General features: G+C 35.3%; 1 protein-coding gene across 3 annotated transcripts in view; it reads right to left on the reverse strand.

Moving 5' to 3' along the window:
- The window catches only part of G2e3 (G2/M-phase specific E3 ubiquitin protein ligase), an 80,132-nt gene that overhangs the window by 47,997 nt on the left and 7,794 nt on the right, over positions 1–24,341 (reverse strand). For all 3 annotated transcript variants that reach the window (XM_012515994.2, XM_023721807.1, XM_023721808.1), the window contains 5 exons: positions 15,726–15,766; positions 8,779–8,876; positions 6,212–6,313; positions 3,757–3,881; positions 1,599–1,764 (listed from right to left, as the gene is read on the reverse strand). In XM_012515994.2, coding sequence (XP_012371448.1) covers positions 1,599–1,764; positions 3,757–3,881; positions 6,212–6,313; positions 8,779–8,876; positions 15,726–15,762 — 528 coding nt within the window. In that variant the 5' untranslated portion in view covers positions 15,763–15,766. The remainder of the gene's footprint in view (positions 1–1,598; positions 1,765–3,756; positions 3,882–6,211; positions 6,314–8,778; positions 8,877–15,725; positions 15,767–24,341) is intronic.

The following is a 24,341-nucleotide window of genomic DNA, read 5'->3' on the forward strand; positions in this document are numbered from 1 at the left end:
TAGAGAAAGTGATTCAAGTAGCCTTCTCAGTTTGCTCTAATCCAATAATTAGTTTACTGATATTTTATCACAAACAAATGTTCATGTTGCCATGATTCTAAATTATTTTCATAAAGTAACAATTTTTTAAACTAGTGAGTGAACCAAGAGCCTACCACTGAGATATATCCCTAGCCCTTCTTCTATAACAGTATTTGAGCCAGTTTCTCCCTAGGTTGCCCAAGTTGGCCTTAAAACTTGTGATCTTCCTGCATCTGTCTCCCAAGTCACTGGGATTATGGGCATGCATCACCATACCTGGCAGCTCTACTATTTTGTTAGAAATGTATTTCTAAACTGTAACAAGTCCATATTTTCAGTGTTCACCAAAAATGTATTAACATATAAACAATGCAAATCTTACTTGTCCTGAGAAGTTATATTTTATCACAAAATTAACAATATGATACATTTGGAAGTGATTACATTCATTCAAATCCTGAAATTACAAACCTTTAAATTAAGAAATTATTTTTTAATGACTCTCATACAACGTGAACTTCTTCCTCAATAGGTAAGGATAACACTTTATGATGTATATTACACATACTCCTTGGGTTCATTTATATATATTTCTCTGTAAGAATTAACAAAACTTCCAATGTTCTCCCAACAAAATAGACTCTAATCTTTCACTTTTACCTGAATAATCCTAAATGCGAAAGTTCAAAATCCGTACAAAAAAAAGAGCAATCAACCAAGATTAACTACTTTGATTATTGGTAATACTTTTGAGATTTTACTGAAATAGAAGAGAATTTATACCTCACTTTAAAAAATCTAAACAATATGCAATCAGTAATAACATTTGTTTTAATAAATGATAAAATCTAAGTTTTAAAAATAGTAATAACATAAGTATATTTTTTGCCAAATAGGTACTGCTTTTATACATATTATATATTTGATATTAATATTTGACATTATAATTGGCATCATCTTTAGATATTTAGAAATTTTCCACATCGAAGAAACAGTAAATTAAGTTTAATGTGTGTATGTGGTTCCCCCCACCCTTTTTCAGTGCTGGGATTGAACCCATGTCCTCAAGCAAATATCACCACTTAGCTATATCCTCAGCTGTGTTTTATAATATCCTATTTACTTAAAACTAGTCACTAACCTTAATATGCAAAATGCCTCAAAGACACAATACTTTTAATATTTTTGACAGTAATCAGCTCCTTGTGGAGGTACAAATTTACAAAATTATAAAATATTTATTTGCCATTTCATAATATCACTTATTACCACTTCCTTTTTTTAGCTTTAGTTTAAATGCAAAAATAGAATTTAGAATTAAAATTTGTGTTACTAATTGTGAAATATAAAATTTTTAGGTAAAAAGTTGTATACGCATAAATATATATTGTAAGGTAGCATCTACAGTATTTATTAAAATGCTAACTATACTTGAATTGGGTTAATATTATTGTAAAACATGCTAATTGAATGATAATATAGTTGTAATGAAGAGCTAATATATATGCCAACACCAATTTAAAATTCAAATCAACAAGCAATACATTTTATATCAAAGCTTATAAAAGGTATCTTACCTGTACACAGTCTCTATGAAACCAAGCATTCTTACAACAAGGACTTCGTAATACACTATAAGTAGGAATAGTTGTAATAAATTCCAAACAAATGGTGCATGGTACAGAGTCTCTATAATTATTAGGCGGAATAATTTGAACAGGACGATGTTTCCAACAAAATGATCTAAAAATTAAAATGTAAAACATTTAAGAACAATATCTAATTAATTGCAAAATACAATTAGGCTACCATTGAAATTGACATATTTAAGAGAAAATTCATTTGTATCTGTCTCATAATGTACAACAGATTAGAGTCCTGGCATTCAAAATTACTCTGTTATCAAAAACAACTGGGAGCCGGGGAGATAGCTCAGTAGAATAGGCACTTGGCTGGCAAGTGCAAGGTCCCGAGTTCAATCTCCGGTACCGCCAAAAACAACAACAACAAAAAACTGGCCCTTCAAAACATAAACATTCTGGTAGTAAATATAAACTCATGTAGAGTTTAGCAAATATTGAGAAGCCTATGTAACAGTATTAGCAATGGAGTATATATATCTGGTTTTCAACAACAATATATACTATTGCATTTAACACTGTATAATATTAGTCGGCAACTTACATTTAAAGATTTTAATCATGTAAACATGTCATGCAAATAATAGCATATTCCTAAAACATTTTTATTTTCAAGTGATTTATCTTACTCATTTAGCACATATTTACTTTAGTATTGTGCTGACAGCATTTACCCTATCCTCTTAATTTTTGCCCATCTTTTGTTATTAATCCCTATCAGTTATAAAATTAATGTGTTTCGTTTTGGCTGGTTCACATATGTACACAACATACTTTGATCATTTTCATCCTATTATACTCTTTGTACCACCCTTCCCCAAGTGTCACATTTCTGGAGAGGGTTTCAATGTAACGTATTATGGTTGTATCCATATATGTCTCTTATCCCCCTCCTCTCCTCTGATAATAATCTCCTTTGTATTTTGTCTTGTTGTTTTTAGGATTCTACATATTAGGGAAAACAAGACTTGTCTAAGTCTGGCTTATTTTACTCAACATACTTATCTCCAGATCTACCCACTTTTCTGGAAATGAAAAATTTTGTTCTTTATGTTAATATTGTACATTTTCTTTATTTGTCTTGGCTATTGCGGATTGTGTCATAATATACCAAAGACTGATATAAGTGGATCAAATGGTAGCTCTATTTTTAGTTTTCTGAGAAACCTCCATACTGGTTTTCATTGTATTAATTTACATTTCCTAATTTGCAGTATTCTTATATAGTTAACAATTAATTAAGTCAAAATACAGGTACTGAACAAAATGAACACTCAGGACATCAAATGCCAAAATTCATCCCTGATACTGTTCTCAGGAAGCAAGTATTTTCAGGGTATCACACAGTGTATATTATGGCCTGTGTCTAGATGTCCCCCTAAAGCTGCATGTGGTCATAAGTGGGGCTTTTCAGAAGTTTCTGGGTCTCCAGGGTGTAAAGTTAGATTAGAGGGTGTGACGCTGGGATTAAGGGGATGCTATTAAATTTAGTAATTACTAAACAATCAGTCCACTGATTGTTTTGACATAGTTCTGATTGTGGGTAATGGGAAGGCCTACTCTGGGCTGATTATGGACTGAACTCTCTACAAACTATAAACCAAAAGAAGCTGATCCTCCTTTAACTTTGTGTGTCAGCTATTTTGGCCGAACAAGAAAAGTAACTGTCTCTATTTAAGACAGTTAAATAAAGTATTTATTTTTTGCACTCAAGAAATATATATGGCTCCAAGAAAGAAAAATGAGCTATCAGGGTTTTTTTTTTCCAATTCTTTACAGTAACATAAAAATCTAGAATACTGTGAGCTACAATTTTTCACTGAAATAAACAACAGTTCAATATTATAGCCCACAGCTGAAAGTTGAAGGCTAACATGAACCTGTTCTAGATACTGTGATTTTCAAGAGTTAATAGGCAGAAGTAACTCTATACGAGAGAGGCTATATATAATATACAGTATATGTGGATAAATTCAGTAATGTAGGTATATAAACTCAGTGCAACTTTTAAAAGTTACTTTATCGGAAAATTACATCCTTGGGATATTCATGAGCCACTATTATTGAACATTCATATTTCAGGTAAGTAACTCACGCAAAATTGCCAGTAAACTGGAAAATACACTCTCTCTGAAGTCCACATGGGAAATGATAACTTCGTTTACATCGAGGTGCTACACATCCAATTGAAGCACCATTTTTCTTGCAAACAGAGCATTTCTAGAAGAAATCATGAAAATAGGGCCACATCATAAAAACTTTCACTACTATAATATGACCAACATATTACTAAATTTACTTGTGAGGAAACTGAAAATTATTTCCATCATATAGTTGTGGGAACAGTACATCAAAGAAATTTCCTAAAAAACTATTCCACCAGAAACATTTTAAAGCCTCAAGGATTCATTGCTATAAGCAGCCTCTCTTCATTCCTATCTACTAGAACATTGTAAACTAAAGAATTTATACACACAGTAGCTATACCTGAGCACGAAATTTAGGATATATTCACCAAGAACAGGAAAACAATGCTAAAAGCCAATTTGTAAAAAACTTGCTGAGATGAGTCTATCTTCACCAAAAGGAAAAAAACTGTTAAAATACTGTGCATTGCACAGTGTTCTTAAAAAACACATGCTCAAGTCCTAACTCTTGTTATGCGGGATTCTAACTTACTTAAGAAAGACCTTTACTTAAGGGTCTTTACAGATAAAATTAAGCATTTCATGATGAGATCATTCTAGATTTAAGGTTGGCCTTAAATCAAATGACGGATGTCTTTGTAAGAGAAAAGAGAGGAAGATTTAAAACATAGAAAAGCCACGTGAAGAAGAAAGCAGAGATTGCAGCACAAACCAAGAACACCAAGGGGTACCAACAGCCACAAGAAACTAGAAGAGGAACACACAAGAATTTCTACCTCAGACCCTCTAAAAGAAATCAACCTTGCTGAAAACTTGAGATAGAATTCTGGCTTCCAGTACAGAGAATAAATTTCTGTGATTTGTAGTTAACAGACCTAGGCAACAAATTTTATAACACTGTCACTAACTGAAACGTAACAGTGGGACATAAACAGAAAAGACTATTAATCTATTATTAGAAAAATGTAGGATGTTAAAAATACACTGGAACACTGAAATAGCCATTCTAATGCTCACTGATTCAGGACTGTGGGTTTATTGTTGATGTCTCAACTACCACCGAAGTAATAGGAAAACCTATCTAAGAGTCTCCCAGTGAGCTAACAAAAACATTCTAATTAAATGTAAGAAATGAGGACTCTTTTTCAGAATTGAGACTAATGGTAGCATCCTTGCGTGGTCTTTAAATTGTTCCTTAAATGGTCCTTTCTACCAAGGTTTCCCTTGTGCCCTACAGCCTCTATTTTATGAGCTTCAACTCCCACCCACTCTCAACATTAAAAAAAAAAATCTGCCTAAATTTTTTGCCTCATCTACTTAAAGTTTTTGTGTTTACTGTGTAAACTTTTTTGAGTGAAGCATCTTGTTTTCACATCCTCCTTAACTTCCAGATTTGGCAGAGGATGAGTAGGACATACATGGGGGCAGGAAGAGGAACAAACAAGAATATTACTGTAGTTCTCTGTTGGAGACTTTAGGCCAATATTATATCTTTTTAAAATATATATACTTTAAAAATTTCTAATCATTTAATGACATTTATTCTTTTATTATCTAGTAACCTCCTAATTAGTATTCTACTTCAGGACTTTAGTACTTGAATCAGAGGCTTTCTCTGCATTTCACTTCTTGCTATCATTCTAAATAATCCCCACATTTATAAAACAACTTTTCTGACTTTCTAAAGTACAACTTGTCAATCTCCAGTCAGTGAAATGATTAATTTCTTCATCACCCAAATTGCTCTACCACAGAGATCAATTCCAGTTCACATTTCTAAACAGAATTCCCCATACTTTCCTTTTTATTATTCTCTTTGACTATTTCTATTCAGACTATTTGGAGATCTAGTCCTTTCCTTATAATTCCTAGCACATAAATCAATCATACAGAAAATCATTTTAAAAATGGAATTAACAAGGGAATGAAGTTTAGCATATCTAGCAAGAAAAACAGGAAAGCACTAGGCACAAATAGAAAATGTCACAAAACAGCCATGAGAGTTATGGAAATCATAAAAATCACACTTGTGTAATTTCTACCTCAACCCATCATTCCAACCTCAGTAATCAAGGCGTAAGAATTTAAAAAGTGATTGGCTTATAAGGCTTAATAATTAGATGAGTGGAACTATGGTTGGAATTTGATTTAAGACTAGGTGAAATAGCGGATAGGGTAAATATGACAAAATAAGAACTATTATCACATGTAGTATTATTAGGGTTAGTTAAGTTATTCGCAAAAAGATACAAATGTTGTTCTAAACCTTACCATATTTGACAAAAATATATATTAGAACATAAAATTAAAGTCATAAATTTCTTGTATGGACACTAGAAGAGACTTCTCAAGTACTGACAATATTTATGGAGTATAGTATAATGAATAAAATAATCTACTTACCAGTTTAGAAGCTCTATTCACTTCTTTCCTGATGTCTTCTATTAGAAAACCATAAACTCCTTCTTCTTCTTCACCTCTCTGCCAAATTCCACTTGACATCAACTATGAATATATTCTCAATTAGAAAATTCTAAGAAACTAGCTTGAATATATCCATTTATCCATAATATTCACTCCAATAAATCTCAAAATTTCTAAGCAGCTGCCCATAATCATTTTTTGTGGTCAAAATAAGCAATTATTCATGTCCTTTGTATATTAACAGCTCATATATTTCAACTAGATTCTAAAAATAGTTCAGGAAATAACAGGAACAGAAACTAGGAAGGTAGTACACAGATGATTAGGAAGCAGGAAAAAATACATAAAATTAAGCTTTACAAAAAAGCACAGTAAATACAGATGACTGTGAATGTAATAATAAAGATGATTTTAGGCTAACTTTAAAATCTAATTGAATTCTCAACAATAAAAGGAATATTTACGGCCAGGGATGATAGCTCAGCAGTCTAAGCACCTGTCTGGCAAGCACAAAAACCCAGGTTTGATCCCTGGTACTATATCCCCCATCAGCCCCAGAACCCGTGCTGGCCACCGAAACCAGGAATGGTGGCACACACTCGTAATCTCAGTGCTGGGAGGCTAAGACAGGAGGATCACTACGAGTCCTGAGCTGGGTAGCGAGACCCTGTACCAAATAAAATAAAAACATTTTTTAAAAATAGTGAAAGGGACACCTATTGAGTCACAGTTAACAAGTGTTGACTTTTGTAAAACTCTGATTTTAATAGTTGAAAGATGCTAGGGCCAGGGAGATAGCTCAGTGGTATAAGTGCCTGCCTGACAAGTGCAAGGCCATGAGTTCAACCTGCAGTTTCAAAAAAAAGAAAGAAAAAATCAAATTAGAGGAATACTAGGGCTGGCTAAATAGCTCATCAAACACAGGCACAGTGACCCGGGGTAATCCCCAGAGTGCTGTGCTAGCCTGCCTCCGTGGCACGCTGAGATGGCAAATGAGACTGGGTGTGGTGAAGCATGCCTGTAATCCCAGCACTTGGGAGGTTGAACACAGGTGGATCATTACAAGTCTAATTTGTGTAGTGAGACCCTGTACTAAAATGTATTAAAAAAAAAAAAAAGCCAAAGAAAAATGTATTAAGAAAAAGTGTGGACTGTAAATAAGAAATCCAGCTTGCAAAAAGTACCTAAACTTCTGGAACCTTAAATAAGCTATTATATCACTGACCTTAAGCATGCAAGTAAGAATAATACAGCAGACTGTCTCCAAGTCTCTTTCGGATGTAGCATTGTACTACCATCTGTAACATTACAATATTTTTCTATTGTTCATAATAAACAGATTCTTAGAAAGGGGAAAGTCTGGGGCCAATACCTTTTTCATTAAATGATTATACTCATGAATAAGAAAAAAAGGAATTCCTAGCCCTGTCTACCAGTATATTTACTGTTAGATCCACAGGGCACCTGAGAAACAGCCACACATGAATAGTTTATATAGTTTCTCAAGGAAATACTGAAAAACTTTTAATGTGAATGGTAGTAAGCTTCAAAATATCTCCACAAATGTGTTATTCCTTCCTTTAAGAGGTGGCATGAAGCTTCCCCTTGAAGTAGAGGCTCATCTTACCTTGTCTCCAACAAAAAAAGCAAAAGTGAAGGTGGTGTGTGGCTCTGGAGACTAGGTAATACATTCATCCTGTCATCACTTGCTTTTGGGAAAGCCAGCTAACACACTCCAGGACCTAGAAAGTAAAGAGTTGAGGCCCTTTGCCAATTGCTGAGAGGAACTGTGGTCAAAAACATGAGTAAGCCCTTGGAGAGAAGGATCCTCCAAGCCTAGTAAAGCTTTCAGATGGGCTGAAATCTTTACTTGTGACAAGAACCATCTGAGCCAGAACCATCTAGTGTACCTAAAATCAGAATGACTGTAAGAAATTATGTGAGATAATAATTTCAGAATAACTTGAACAGAAATAGATAACTAATTCAGTGCAAAGTGCTTTAGTAACATACAATTTTGGTATGTTAAAGTACTAATTGTGCCACTATTAAGTCACAGATTCAAGTGGAATGAAAGAGGAAAGTGAAACAAATGAGGGATGGATGCTTATTCTTTTCCACTAATGAATTATGTTAAGCCAGAAAGTTTTCCTCTTGGTTCTCTGTGAAATACAATACTTTCTTTTACTCCCTGAACCTTCAAATAATGTTTTCAGAGATTAACCAAAGGAAAGAAAAAAGTGTTAAAAAGAAAACTTTCCTTATAGAACCAGTTAGCCAACTTTTCTGCAATTAGACAAAAAAGCAAACAGGTAAAGCTAATAGACCTTGTATTTGCCAAGTAATTTTAGAACCTTAGTATTAGATATTCCAAAAGAAAAAAAAGATGCAGGAAAGGTAATGACTTTTTTTTTTTTTTTTTTTTTTTAACATAAAAGCAAAACAAGACCCAAAGAAGTTAAATGACTTATCCAGTTATGAGAAACCTAGTGTCAGCATCAAATTCTCTTGAGGATCAAATTTCTAGAATTCCAAATTATACTCACCAAACAATAGTAATGTACAGTAAGATTCCATTTCTCATTAGTTTTCTTTTCTCCATATTTATTAGCACAGTCATCATTTCTTCGACAGAAAACACAAGCTAAGAATGAAAAAGAATATATAAAATATATTTTTAAATTTCAAAATAATTATGTAATTAGTGTTTTTTGGGGCCAGGGAGATAGCTCAGGGGACTAAGTGCTTAATTTGACAAGCACAGGAGCCAAGGTCTGATCCCCACTCCTGTATGCCGTGCCCCACGGATGTGCGCACCCGGGAGGCTGCAAACAGGAGGATCACTCCAAGTTGAGCTACGTGGTGAGATCCTGTACCAAATACATTAAAATAAAATAAAATAAAATAAAATAAAATAAAATAAAATAAAATAAAATAAAATGGCAACCTGTAGGGGTCACAACACTGAAAATAATGAATTTGGAAACTCCACTACTGCATTGTATTAAAGCAATGACAGAGCTGTCAAAAACTCAGAATCAACTTTTTTGAAGTTCTGGGAGGTAATTAACCTCCAAAGAAATTTTTTCAATTAAGAAAATGCTGAGACAGAGGGCTGAGCAGTTAAACTGGCCAGCCTGCGCTTTCTTACAGCTGTGGAGAATGGAGGAGGTCATCCTGGACAAGGCAGCGCCCGGCCTCTTCTCCAGTGTCTTGAGGCCTCAGCAATGAGGCCGTCAGGAAGAGCAGCGCCAGAGAGAAGAAACTCCAACAGGGGCCTGCACTTAGAGAAACTACAGAGGCAGGATGCAAGCTAATAGAGATGCTTCATCAGGGTATCACCTGAGCTGCTGCAGGCGATGAGCACTGGCTTGCACTGTGTCATCAGAGCACCTCATTTAGTATCCAGGGGCACAGTGAAGCCTCAGCAGAGTGGAGTCCTGGAGTTTTCAGAGCTCCAGCTGGGATCTACCCTTTCTGGCCAACAAGCACGGGCCACAGTGGAACTCCTAGGCCTGATACCCACGTGCTTCTGGAGAAAAGATGCCACCAATTCTGGCTGGCTGAAATGTGCTCTGCTAACAGCCAGAATGACAGAGAATTGCCAGCGTCCTCAGGAGACTGGCTGGGATTGTGTCAGGCTTACTTTGTGGCCTCAGCAGTCTTTGGTCCAGTATGAATCCCAGTGAGTAAACAAGCCTCTGTCTGTATCACAGACACCTCACACAAACTCACACGAAGACACACACAGTACAAGCTGAGATTATATAACTACCTAGTACATAAAATGTAGTCTATTTCCCAGGTATACACATGTCAGTGCATGGTCACTACCAGGCTTTTGATGGCTGAATACTATTTCATTGCAGAGATGTTTCCCTGCCCATTCATTTGTTAGCAGATATTTAAAGTGCTTCCATACTGGGCTCTGTTCACGTCTGTGTGTCAGATAGGTTTTCAGTTCTCAGCTCTATCCCTAGGGGTGGATTGCTGAGGCCTCTTGCAGTGGAACCTATCGATTTAACTTGCTAAAGAACTGCCAAGCTGCCTCCCACATGGCAGCAGCAGTTTATATTTCCCACTGGCAAGCTATGAGGATTCCAGTTCTTCACAGAATAGCCACCACTTGTTGCTTTCTGATTTGTGTCAGATTTGTTTTGGATGTTGATCCAAGAGGTGTGTAGTTTTGTTTCACTGTGCTCATTCATCTGTGTACTTTGGTTGCACTACTAGGGAGTGAAACTAGGGCCTTTCCACTGCATAGCAATCCCCAGGCTGGACCTCTGTTCTGATGTTGTATTTTGAGACAGGGCCTCCCTAAGTCCCAGTGGTAATGGGACGGGCTTGAAGGGAAGCATCTTCCTACCTCAGCCTTGCAAAGTGCTGGGAGGCAGCCCAGTGCCACCATTCCTGGCTGTCTTTGGGTTATGGTTTGCATTTTGCAGATGGCTTAAAATGATAGGCAGGTGCCTCTGGCTATTTGTAACCATAATTGTACATATCAAAAAGAAATTTTTTTGCAGGATATATCAGTCTGGGTTGGAATTTGTTTTCTTCCAAGACTTGAAGTACTTTGCTCCATGCTCTTCTTGACTTGATGGTTTGTGAAGAAAAATCTGCCATTATTCTGATGGGTTTTCCTTTAAATGTGATGTTTCTTTTCTTTAGCGGCTTTTAGCATACTGTTCCTATGCTGAATTTCTGGAATCTTGATTATTATGTGTCTGGGTGTGGTTTTCATTGGATTGATACTATTTGGAGTTCTATATCCTTCAATTACAGGAATGTCAGATTGTTGCCCCATATTTGGGAAGTTTTCTGCTATTACTTCTGCCCATATTCTTTTTATATCATTTGTATTAACTCCTTCCTTCTCATTGATGCCTATTAGTTTCACATTGTTCATCTGTGCATCGTCTTGTAGGCAAAACTATCTTTCAAATATAATGGAGAAGTGAAATATTTTCATGACAAAGAACAACTAAAGAATTTCATGATGACAAAGCCAAGCCTACACAGACTACTAAATGAAGTTTTAGAGAGGGAGCAAATTGATCACAGCCCCATGAATGAGAATGGAAAGAACCCGTCAAATAGAGAAAACAATTAAACAGAGGAGAATAAGAGGTTTACAATAGTAGTCTTTTAGTTATTCCTTTGCGTTCAGCAGAATATGTTCATCAGCACACCCTACAAATAGACTTCTCTTCCACCCTATGAGTCATGATTCCACCTGAGTCTACAGGGTGGATTTCAAAGAAATAGCTGTAGCTCAGTTCCACAAGTGACGCCTAGCCACCAGTAACTGTCACGGTCATTATGCATGTCCACAACACACTAGAACTTTGTGCGATATCCTATCCTCAAACGGTTAGAAGTGCTGGTCATTTACTTGCCATTCCAGTATTTATCTTATGTTTTACTCTTAGTACTTCTTTGTTATCATGAAAACTTTTTCTGAGTTCAACTGTTTGGAAACATTTAATTTTCTGAATATTGCTTAATCTTAATTTTTTTCTAAGATTTATACTGTATCTTTGACTTATAATTTATCTAAAAGACATTGTAAGATATCTTCTCCTAGTATTAGAAACTTTAAAAAGTATATTTCCATTTTCTGTTGACTTTGAAAAAAAGAGAGAGGTTTGTACCTATGTTGTTTATTTATTATTTCTTGCCTATATCTTGTAATATGAGAAACTACTTTGGCAGTAACAATACACAATGTACTAACCATTATTGCTCTCCTAAAATCTTGTTTTGAGATTTTGTAAAATAAATAAATAAAAAGAATTTTTTTTTCATTAAAAAAAAAGAAAATGTTGAATGTAGAAATTATGAAATTCTCACGAAAATATTTTAACTTATTTACCTACTACTATTTCTTATTCACAAGCTGAACTGCGGTTCTGGGTAGACTATGCTGCACGTACAGACTGCTGGTTCAAGAGGAAATATATATGGAGCTTATTGACAAAAAACTTGATTGTCTCAGTCTGAGACAGCACCCTGAGCCTTTGCTTTTTGTTTTGAGACAGGGTCTCATTGTGTGGTTCAGGCTGGCAGTGAGTTCACTATGTAACTCAGGCTGGCCTCAAATTAAATGATTCTCCTGCCTCTGCCTCCCAAGTGCTAGGATTACAAACATGCACCACCCCACCTACTATATGCCTTTGTTTTGCCTGCCTGAGAACACTTTCAGGGTTGCAACAAGTGTACTAGGTACAACAGCCTAGGATAAAGGACAGCTTCAAGCAGCTGCAAGAATAAGAAGCACAGGAAAGAAAAGGCTGGAAGAAAGGAATACACGGCAAAGGAAATAAGTGCTTTAAAAAGAATCCATATATACTAAAGAATCAGTGGGCCACATGCATGCCTGTGGAATACAGTGATCCAAACAATGTGGTACAGGGATATATACATCTTTTTATTGTTTTTACTATTTGTTTATGTATGATACATAACAATGTTTTGAAATAGTAGCCATTGCAGAATGGCTATCAAATGCATTAGTTGACTTGTTCACCATTTATTTATGGTGGGAACACTTATAACAGACTTTTTGAATTTACTCCTGTTTCTAACTTATATTTTGTAGTCTTTTTTATTTATTTAGTACAGGGTCTACAAGGTCTCACTACACAGATAGGACTCATGGCGATCCTCCTGTATTCAGCATTCCAAGTGCTCCCTGGGGGCGGGGCTGGCACAGCATGCCTGGGATTAACCCTCGTCCCTGCATCAGCTCAAGCAGGTGCTTTAATCCACTGAGATATCTGGCCAGCCCAAATTTTGTATCCTTTGATAAGCATCTTGCCAGTTTCCATCTTGCCCCTATTCTAACTACTTCTCTGTTTATTTTCTATTTTCTAGGTTCCACATCTAAGTGACATTATACAGTATCATCTTTGTATGCCTGGTTTATTTCACTAGTGTTTTGTGACTTCATTTCTTTGATTTAAAAAATGAAGACAAGAGTATGTATTTCAAAATGTGTCTTAATGAAGATTAAATGACAAAACCCAACTGTGTGATACACGGAAGTGTCTTAGTATTGTATGTACTAATCTTTTCTGTTGTTTTTCTCATGTCATACATAATTTCAAAAACTGCATTAACCCACTAATGAAACAAATAAACTGCCACTAGCTAAAGCAAAATATCTTAACACCTCAGAGCAGCAGACCCATACAAGATGGAGGGCACATGAATTTCAAAATGACTTCATGAAACAAAAACTCTACAGGCCTCATCTTCCACAATGAATCCACACTGGATTGTAACTTGACAAAGCACTAAACTTTAATGTGTTAAACCATATGACTTCAGAGTATACCTATTGTAACAGTGAATAGTATTTACCTTTACCAACACATATAATCAAGAATGATGTTACATGCTAAAAAGAACTGTATTTATTAGCAGGCTGCTCACAAAATAGATTCCAGAACTGAAAGGAACAGTACAAGTTAATAATACTGTGACACATCTTTACTATATTGATTTCTCTTACCCCACTTGAATGAGATAAGTTATAAAGGCTTTCCCCTAAACTTGTGAAAAATTTTAGCTTCCCTTCTTTTTCCATACAAAAGACCTATTCAAATACATCAACACTAGCAAAATATCATTGGACATCTCATATCAGCAGTTGCAACTTGAACTCCTTTATCTCCAGTGCCTATTATTTTAGCTGTAAGCATTTAGGAAGTTTTCAAGAGAAAGAAAAATGCACAGAATTAATTGAGACTATACAGAAGGGGAACCCCTGGGAATTAGCTGAAACCACAGGTGGTCTCCTGACAAATTTTGGATAGAGGTTTATATGTTATAGCTGTAGGCCTTTTGTCTTCCATTTGCTTCCCCATTACTCCAGTAAGGAGGGTTCTGGGTTTAGAATACATTACATTTCATGCATGTATACTTAAATATAGATTACTTTCGTGTTTAATGTTTAAAATCCAGTAAAACTATTCTGACTTTAATTATTAAGATCATCTGCTACTGCAGCAAATGATCTTGATTTTTTGTTTTTGTCTTTTTGAGACACGGTCTCACTATGAAGTTCAGGCTGGCCTTGAACTCATAGTGATCCTCTTGATTCAGCCTCCAGAACTTTGGGATTATAAGCATGTACCACCATGCCTGGCATGATCTTGGTTTTTATAATAAAAGTTTCCATTTAAATACATTCATACCAGTGAAAACTGGAGCTCATCTTAGAAAAAAGTAAGTAAAAGTAAGGGCATTATTTCTGCTTGACAAATGCATACAGGTACTACAAAAATTACTAAAGATTAAGAACTACTAGCAGAGTCACCTGCTCAACTTCATAGAATTAGTAAGCAGTAACAGACTAACCCATAGAGAAATGACTATGGACTATACTGTGATAATTCCCTTGCAAATGATGAGAGTACCAAAATAAATAAATAAATAAATAAATAAATAAATAAATAACAGAATACAATAGTAATTATCAAGGAAAGACTACACACATAATAACTATAGTATATCATGCAACATAAGATACTCCAAACTGTAGAGAATGCAAAATTTCAAAACTATTAGTTGATATGTGTCTACAGATAGAAACAAGAAAATAAAGGTTTACAAACAAATTTCCATGTTCCAAAATGAGATGGTATGGACAGATACTCTCAAAGAGATGTATAGAATACAGAATTTTAAGCATATTTTTATTGGGAATTTTTTTAAATCTGAAAAACTGGGTTACTAGTAGATGAGTACAGATTAACAATTTCGATTCTTTATCACTCATGGTAGCAAATAAATAGATACTGCTAATAATATAAAAAACAGTAAATGCAAAGGTTAAAAAGACTGCATCTATTTGGAAATATTTCTGTGAAGATTTAAGGGATAAAGTATCCTTTTCATACTAAACTGTTGCTATTATTTAAATTGTTCTAATTTGCATTTTTCATTTTGTAAGGAAATGGGATTCAAAAAGGTGAAAATAATTGCTGGGTGTGGTGGTGGATGCTTATAATCCTAAAATTTTAGGAAGCCAAAGCAGAAGGATTTCTGTGAGTTTTAGGCGAGCCTAGGCTTTATAGTGAATTCAAGACCAGCCTGAATTATATAGGAAAACCCTATCCTAAAACAAAAAACACCAAAGAACAAGAGGCTACAATACACGTTTGTAATCCCAGCACTTGCGAAGCTTGAGGCAGGAAGACTGCCGCAAATTCAAGGCCAGCCTGAATCCTGTCTCAAAATAAAATACATACCCAAAAAACAAAAAGGTGGAAGTGTTTTTATCAAAAAATATTCTATTCAAACACAAACTATATCTGACATCTATGCAGAATACAAATACAATTTAGTAAATAATAGATCCATCTGTGGAAATAAATATATTAAATGTACTTTAGTACAACGAACTTAGATGAACAAGGAAATTCATTCCTAGTGGATGGAAAGCATTCTAAAAAGACAAGCCTTTTCCATACTTTAAATAGTTACTTACCATGGTTCTGTGAATTACTAGGGCTATTTTTATTCATTTTCCTAGGAAAAAATAAAAATATATCAATCAATTCAGCCATCTTAATTTTAAAAGCCTCAAATTAACCATTTGAATTAAACTTATTCACTGTATAATTATAAACAGTTCAAGTTATCTTCATAATCTACTGTAGTACTTGATTTTCTCACCTTTCATATGTAAGTCCAATAGTTTTCAATGAGAGGCAGTCTGAGGATTTATTTTTAAATTGAAAGTGTTGTTTAATTATCAAAATATGTAATATGACCTTGTTATTTAGCAGAAAGGAGCCAGGATTTGCAATGTAGGAAAATCCTTTACAACAACAGTAGACTTTCAAATTTTCAAGTGGGTATTAAAGTAGGTTAAAAAACATTAACTTAGGACTAATTATATTAACTTAGAACCAATGGCCTTGCTACATACAGACATCAAGCCTTTATTTCCTGCCATGTTAGGATAAAATGAATATTTCTAAAACTCAATTCTATGTAAGGCAAACAACTTTGTATTTAACTTCTGTTCAGAATTTCATAAAGAATTGTTTTACCATTTAGGAAAAAAAAATCAGCAATGTGGAACCAATTCTATTGTAGTTTATATTTGTAGCTGTTGTACTTGAGGGATTCTATGTAATGCTGCAAGCATCTCACTGCCTCATTACATTTTATAGTAGTAGTGTTCACCAATGAAGGTCACTGACCTGTCCCTGTATCTTCTCACCCTACACTATTCACTTAATAAAATTACTTATAATCATTACTGAAATAGTTTCCCCCTAAAAGTTCAAAGAGAGAAACAATGCAATCACATTTTGTAGCTGTAAAAATGTGCAGAAAAGGGTTAAACATCTTTCCAAGTTCAGAGGTAGTAGGAACAGCCTAATCCACAAAGGTGTGACTACAGAGTAAATGGTGCCACTTCATAGCAAAATAACAAGAGTACAAAATAATTCTACAGGATATAGTATTAAATATCTAGGCAGGACAAAAACCACAAATACAAATTGTTAGCAAATTTTCTAAGATACTACAAACTATAGGGCATACATTAACTCATGAATACCAACCTAATTAAATGGTTATAATTCCCTTGTACACCTAGTAATTTGCATTTTACACTGCTTGTAAGAACTCCATATTTGAACATCATAAGTTCTCGTATTATGCTTTTGTGCTCCCTATAAAGTTACAGACCAACTTTTTAAAAAATTTTTAAAAGAAGTCTTTCATTCATTCATTCATTCATTCATTTATTTATTTAGTACAGGGCTTGCTATGCAGTCAGACTCATAGTGATACTCCTGTTTCAGCCTCCCCTGTGTGGGAATTACAGGCATATGCCACCATGCCCCAGTGTTCTGGGGCTGGCATGGCATGTGGTACTGGGGAATCAAACCTGGGTCCTTGTGGTTGCCAGGCAGGTGCTTAGACTGCCAAGCTATTTCACCAGCCAGACTAACTCCTTTGAATTAAACTCCAAGATTTTATCTTTCATGCCATCAAGATAATTATCTTAAGTCTTAAAACTTTTAAAATAGGTGTTGCAATTAAGTAGGTCTATATTACCTTTTTCGGCCCTTCTTCACAAATATTACAGTTAAGTGAGAATCCCTTTATTCCCTTGGCTTTCTTTCTTCTTCCCTTCTCCCCCCTTTCCTTTTTTCTCATTCTGGCACTGATTATACTAAAGAGATGATGGTACTTTTGATGTCTATACATGTTCATACAGTGGCTACGAACTGCCCTAACTGGTCAAACAGATGGAAGATTACAACCTGTACAACCTGATTTCAAACGTATTAAAAGGAGTGTATGTATGTATGGTAGGGGAGGAAATCCATCTTAAAACTGATGAAATACCACATAGTAAGACAAAAATCATTAGGACTTTTTATTAGCAAATTATGCTTTGTGTCTAGATCTCCCAAAGCTGGCGGGGGAGGGGGGGGACTTTACCGAGGTGGCTGAATCTAGAGTTTGTGACTGATTCAGGGTCCAGTGCTAGGATTAAGGGCGTGAGTGCCACACCACTCTGGGATGGGTAGCCTGCATACAACGTAAGGGAATAGAAGGAGGCTTCTCCCCTTCTACCTTCATCCCACCCCACACTCCTGCACACCTCAGCAGTGCCTCTGGGACCCTCCCTCACTTCTTTTGCTCTCTTCCAAATCATGAATGGTTGCCCCTCTGCCATGTGCCACCCTGCCTTGGAGCAGGCAGATGATCGACTGAAACCTCTATGAGCTAAATAAACCTTTTCTTTTTTAACTTCATGTGTTGAGTATTTTGATTCAGCAACGAGAAAACTAAGACATGAGGCTTCTCTATAATTCAACCTGTGATATGAACTCCAGTATAGTACATTATAAATGTATAAAATTCAATTAGCATATTATAAGTATCTATAATACTTAGTATAAAGGTGAATTTTTACACTTATGTTTACTGTTTCTTCAACTCAGTATCCAAATACAGATTTACATTTGAGACCCCATCTCTCCAGCTTATAATTCCTTTTCCTTTCCCCCTCTGGGTGAATTGTAGCTACTTATTGTTAACTCTTTAGATTTACTCTAATATAGAACAACTGAGGTTTGTAATACGGTTAACTCTAGTAAATTTCCCAAATTTTCTCTTGTAAAAATCCCCACATCATTCAGCATAGTACAAACATTCACTGAATGTGAGCAATTCAAATAGGCTTTGTCTTAAGCCTATCAGAATACTACTTTCCTTAAATTTCATCTAAAAAGGGGCCAGGGAGATGGCTCAGTAGAGTAAGCGCATGCCTGGCAAGCGCCTGAGTTCAATCCCCTGTTCCAAAAAAAACCAAAAAACAAAAACAAAAACAACAAAAAAAAAATCATCTAAATGATCTCCTTCTCCAAAATCCTGCAAGAGCTCTATTGTATCTTCTGTCTGGTAAAAAGCCCTCTGGTTCCTCTGGTTTATAATTTCACTGTAGAGAGCCAAGAAACCTAACTTCACTATACTACAGGTTTAGCATACTGGTGTAGGGTGAGTTGGGGATTAAAGCAAATGTCAAAATCCAGACAAAGGGGACACAGGAGTTTCTCTACTTTAATAAGACTTTTTCTAAATGTAAAATTTTAACATTTAACAATTAAGTTACCCAAAAGCTGGATGGTCTGAAGATACTACATATTTCATACTTTTGAACAGTTGATATCAGCCTTCTTCCCAATTCCCAGCATCTGAAATAAACTTTTTACCCTGACTGAGGATCACTTTATTTTTAAAAAGTCTCCAAGACAAAATTTAAGCCAAAAAAAAAAAAAAGGACTATTCACACATTTTTACAATGGATTTCATAATTTTTTTTAGCTATTTCCTTCAAGGGCATGAATTTTTTAAGAATTCCTAAATAGAATGTGGAAAACCATGGTATGTAAGTATGTATCTCAATAGATCAAACTCTAATAAACATTTCAGTCTTTAAAATATCAAACTGTTCTCTTCTTGGAGGAACCATTAATAATTTAATGAAGTTTCAGTGTATTATTTGTTGAAACTGTACTTCCGATTTGATTTGAAACTGTCTCATTGCTATCTGTTTATCAATAAAATTTTGAAAAAAAAATAATTTAATGAAGTTTTAGGAAGCTACTGTCAAAAGAATCTAAGTCTTTTCCAGCTGGTCAGTCACTGCTAAGGTTTGACAGTATGTATAGACAGAGTCTCTTCCCCTTGATTGTGAGCATGCTTGCTGTTTGGTAACTTGCTTATACCGAAGAGTTTATGGCAGAAATTACAATGTGTGTCTATGTCATAACAGGCCCTGTGATTTCCTCCTTGCTTTACCACAGATCATACCCTCTGGAAGAAGTCAGTTACTATGTTAAAAGAGTTTTCAGGGTACTCCATGAAGAGGTCCACTTGATAGGAAATAGTCTTTTTACCCTCAGGCATGTGAGCAAATTCTCACAAGCAAATTCTCTAACCTAAGCAATGATATATATACAGCTTGAAAAGAGCTTTATGAGTGATCCTAGGCTGGAACCACATAGCTAAGCTTCTCCCCAATTACTGACCTACAGTTACTGTCATATAATACATTTTTGTTGTTTGTTTTAAACCACCAAGTTTCAGGGTGATTTGTTACACAGCCATACATAGATTACTAACATAAGAAAGCAAGCCAAATTCCCTCATTCTATCTGTTGGCCACTTTTATTTAAATGAATATCAAACATTACCTACTTAACATTTCCTAGAGCTCATAATACTGATTACAGAAAAGCTCAAATGCGAGATGATATTGAATATACAGAAAATATGCTGGAATCAAACACATGAAAGAAATAGTTTTAAAAAAATTTGGCACTTAAAATACTCTTGCTAAAAAGACTAATTGAGTTTACATCACTTAGAAGGCTCAACTCAATCTATACAAAGCAAATAATTTGTTGTGCTCTTAAGTTCTTTACCTTTACAACTTGGAATTTACAAATTTGGATGTTCTATTCATACTTAGCTTTAATTTTATTTTCTAATTTGGCATGATTAATTTTATTTACTAAAAGTAAATCAAACTGGCAGAACATACAACTCTGGGAGTCTGTGCCTCTTTAAAAACAGAAAAACTTAGCCAAACTGCCTTAATTAACAATGTCCCAACAAAGAAAATACCAAAAGAGATTGAAATGATAAAAAGCAAGCAAATTTTGCAGCTGAAACTGCAAGGGCTCAGCAGTATCACATCTGAATGGGCAAAAGAATCAATGAATGTGAAGATAGGATAACTGAATTTATCCAGTCTAAGGGAGCAGAAAGAAAAAGTGGTGGTGGTGGGAAGAAAATGTACATAGGCTAAGAGACTGTGAGATACTATGCCTGTATGGGTGTGTATGTTTAAAAGAACATACCAGTAAGATTAATGGAACAGGAGGAGCAGAAAGAATCTTTGATAAAATGGAACAAAATTTCCCAAGTCTGATGGAAGACTTCAATCTTCACATTTCAAACTGCCCAAGTATCTTCAATCAAGACAAACTTAAGATCTCCATCTTATGAGGTGGTATAGTCAAACTCACAAAAGCAAAAATCCTCAGGTAAGATTAACAGCCAATTTCTCATCAGAAAGAAGACTTTCAGGCAGCAGAAAGAGGCAAGGAGAGAGGAGGGCGGGGGAGACAGAAAGGAAAGATGGTATGAAGGAAGGGAGGGAGGGATAAATGGAGTGTAGGCAGGTAAAAACCCTATTTCCAGAAGTGGAGATCAGTTCATAGATTCACATGGGAAGCAGGTAAGCAAACAAATCTTAGGACCAGAGCGATAGCTAAGTCAATTTAATTAAGTGCTTGCCTGGCAAACACAAGGTTCTAAATTCTATCCCTAGTACTGCCAAAAAAAAAAAAAAAAAAAAAAAAAAAAAAAAAAACGACAATTTTAGAGTTGGCAAGATAGCTCAGTGGACTGAGTGCCTACTTAGGCAAGTGCAGGATGCAGGCACTGGTCCCTGGCACCACAAGCTGCACTGGGCCCGCCCCCAGGTGCACCAAGCCAGCGACTGAGTGCAGACATGGTGGTACAGGCCTGTAATTCCAGTGCTGGGGAGGCTGAAAACAGGAGGATCACTACAAGTCTGAGCTGTGTAGCAAGACCCTATATCAAACAAACAAACAAGATTTTTTAAAAAGACATCCTCAAATAAGCAAAACTTAAGGGATTTCTTTGGCAATCTGCCTACTAAAGGTTATAATGTTACTAGACAGTAAATCAAAGACATGAGAAAAAAATTGGTAAGGGTAACTACAGAGATAAACATAACAAGAAATACAGCATTTTTGGTATTTCATTTTCCTAAATAATTTAAAATAAAAATGCATAAAATAACTATAAAGCAATTATCACTGGGGAATATTGTATATAAATATAAGGGCATATCAAATACAAAGAAAATGGGCACAAAATGTAAAGATATAATTTGTCACAACAACATAAAGGAGGAAGTAGCGAACACACAGAAATATTAACTTCTTTATATTATAAAGGCTAAGTGGGTATAATTCAAACTAGATTGCAATTGTGTTCCCCAAGGTAGCCATTAACAATATAACTAAAAATACATACAGAAAAGGTAGTGAGAAGGGAATCAAAGTGGTACACTTAAAAAAAAATTAAAATAAGGCAATAATACAGGAAATGAAAAAAAGAGGTAAAATACATAAACAAATAGTAACAGAAATCTTTCCTTATCAATAATCACTTTAGGCATGAAACAATTATACTTTCCAACTAAATGGCAGAGATTGACAATGAATTAAAAAAAAATCCATCTATATATTGTGTATTAAAGAGTCCCACTTGAGCTCCAGAAACACAAATACTATAAGGTGAAGATAAAATGGGGGATTAACACATTCCAAACAAACATTACTGAAAGGGAGTGTCAGCGAGAAAGCTCAGCGGACTAAGCACCTGCTTAGGCAAGTGCAAGAATCAGGGTTCGATCTCCAGCACCACATGCAGTGCTGGCCCCACCCCAGGGTACGCTGAGCCAATGACAGAGTCTGGGAGTGGTGGCATACTCCTGTAATTCCAGCAGTGCTGGGAGGCTAAAAACAGGAGGATCACTATGACCTGAGCTGTGTAGTGATACCCAAAGCTTGTTACAAGGTTCAAAGAAAGAAACATTCATATCTCAGTCTATCAAGAAACTATAACTCACCTAATGAGCGCTCCAAAATACATCAGAAAAAAAAAAATCATTTTAGACAGAACATCACTCAACAACAGCATGCAACAAGTTCATCTCAAGTAGGCACAGAATATTTTCTATGGATATACCATATCTCAGTAGATTTAAAAGCCTGGCATAACATTTAATACACATCTTCAATCAAAATGGAATGAAACTGGAAATCTATTAACAAGGAAAACTGCGAATTCCACAAACATGAAGATTAAGCACAATCTTTTATTTCCTTTTTAAAAAAATCAGTACATATGTTTACAATACATAATGATTAAATTTATTGTGGGGAGTTGGAACATACCTTAGTTATGTAACATACCTTAGTTCTTTTTTTGCTCCTTACCCCTCATTTCCCTTCCTCCCTCTTCTTTCCAACTCTTAGTCCCCTTTCCATTTGCAAAAGCTCTATTTCTATTTTTCCCTTTGATTCTTTTCCCATCCCCTTTGAGACTGGGGTCTTGCTAGGTAGTAGAGGCTGGTCTTGGATTTCCGGCCTAAGCTTCCTGAATAACTACTAAGTGTACGGGCATGTACTACCACATCTAACATGGACAATGTAATTTTAAACAGTCAAAATGTCAAAGAAGAAATCACAAGGGAAATTAGTGAATATTTAACGACAAATGAAAATTGTAACAGAAATTAAAACACAATACAACTGACAGCAGTGGTACATGTGCACACACACGTCAGCATCCTAGGAGGCTGCGGCAACAGGATCTCAAGTTCACAAGTTTCAATTCAGCCTGTGGAATGTGGCAAGACCCTGTCTCAAAATAAAATAAAAAATAAAACGGTGTTGGAGATGTAGCTCAGTACAAAAGCCTTGGGTTTAATCCCCAGTACAACACACACACACACACACACACACACACACACAGTACTAAAACTAGCAAAAACAATGCTCCGAGGAAAATTTATTTAATACATATTATCACATTAAAGAAGAAGACACAAAGGCTGGTTGTGGTGGTAAACAACTAAAAATCCCAGCACTTAGAAGCCTAAGGCATGAGAATCACTATGAATTCAAGGCTAGACTGATCTACACAAGTGATTTCAAAGCCAACCTTAAATTTATGTACATAGTAAGATCCTGTCTAAAAAAAATCCACAACAGGGCCTGCAATACAGCTCTGTGGCACAGCATCTGCCTGGCAAGTACAAGGTCTTAAGTTTGGTTCAAGATACAAAACAAAGCAAAACAATCATCTAACTCCACACCTGAAGGAAACGAGAAAAAGAACAAACTAAGTGCAAAGCTAGAGATACAATAAAAAAAATAAGAGACCCAATGTTGTAAAAAATATTTACTTGAGTAGAGCAACAAAACAAACTTTAGCTACCCTGACAAAGAGGGGGAGGGGAAAAAAAAAAAAAAAAACCAACTCAAAGTTACCAAAACCAGAACAGAAAAGGAGACTGCTACAGATGTTCACAGAAATAAAAATGATAGGGCTGGGCAGATAGGTCAGTAAAATAAGCACCTGCCTGGCAAGCGCAAGGTTCTGAGTTCAATCCCCGTACCACAAAAAAGAAAGAAAGAAAGAAGATTCTAAAAGACTACTGTGAACAGTTTTATGTTACAAAATTAAGTACTTAGCAAGTTAAACAAAGTAGATAAACAAAACTGACTCAAGAAGCCTACAAGAGATACACATCTATCACAAATCCCTTCAAAAAAATAAATAGAACAAGGAGTATTTCTTAGCTCATGCAATGAAGCTAGCAAGTCCCCAAAACCAGTCAAGCAAATACATCACAGAAACTACAGACTAATACTTCAATGGCTGTCGCTACAAAATCTTTAACAAAACAGTAGCAAACTCAACTTAAGAGAATCATCTATGATGATCAAATGGGATTTATCCCAGTAAT

The sequence above is a fragment of the Octodon degus genome, unplaced genomic scaffold, assembly GCF_000260255.1.
Source record: "Octodon degus isolate 3935 unplaced genomic scaffold, OctDeg1.0 scaffold00086, whole genome shotgun sequence".
NCBI classification, from domain to species: Eukaryota; Metazoa; Chordata; class Mammalia; order Rodentia; family Octodontidae; genus Octodon; species Octodon degus.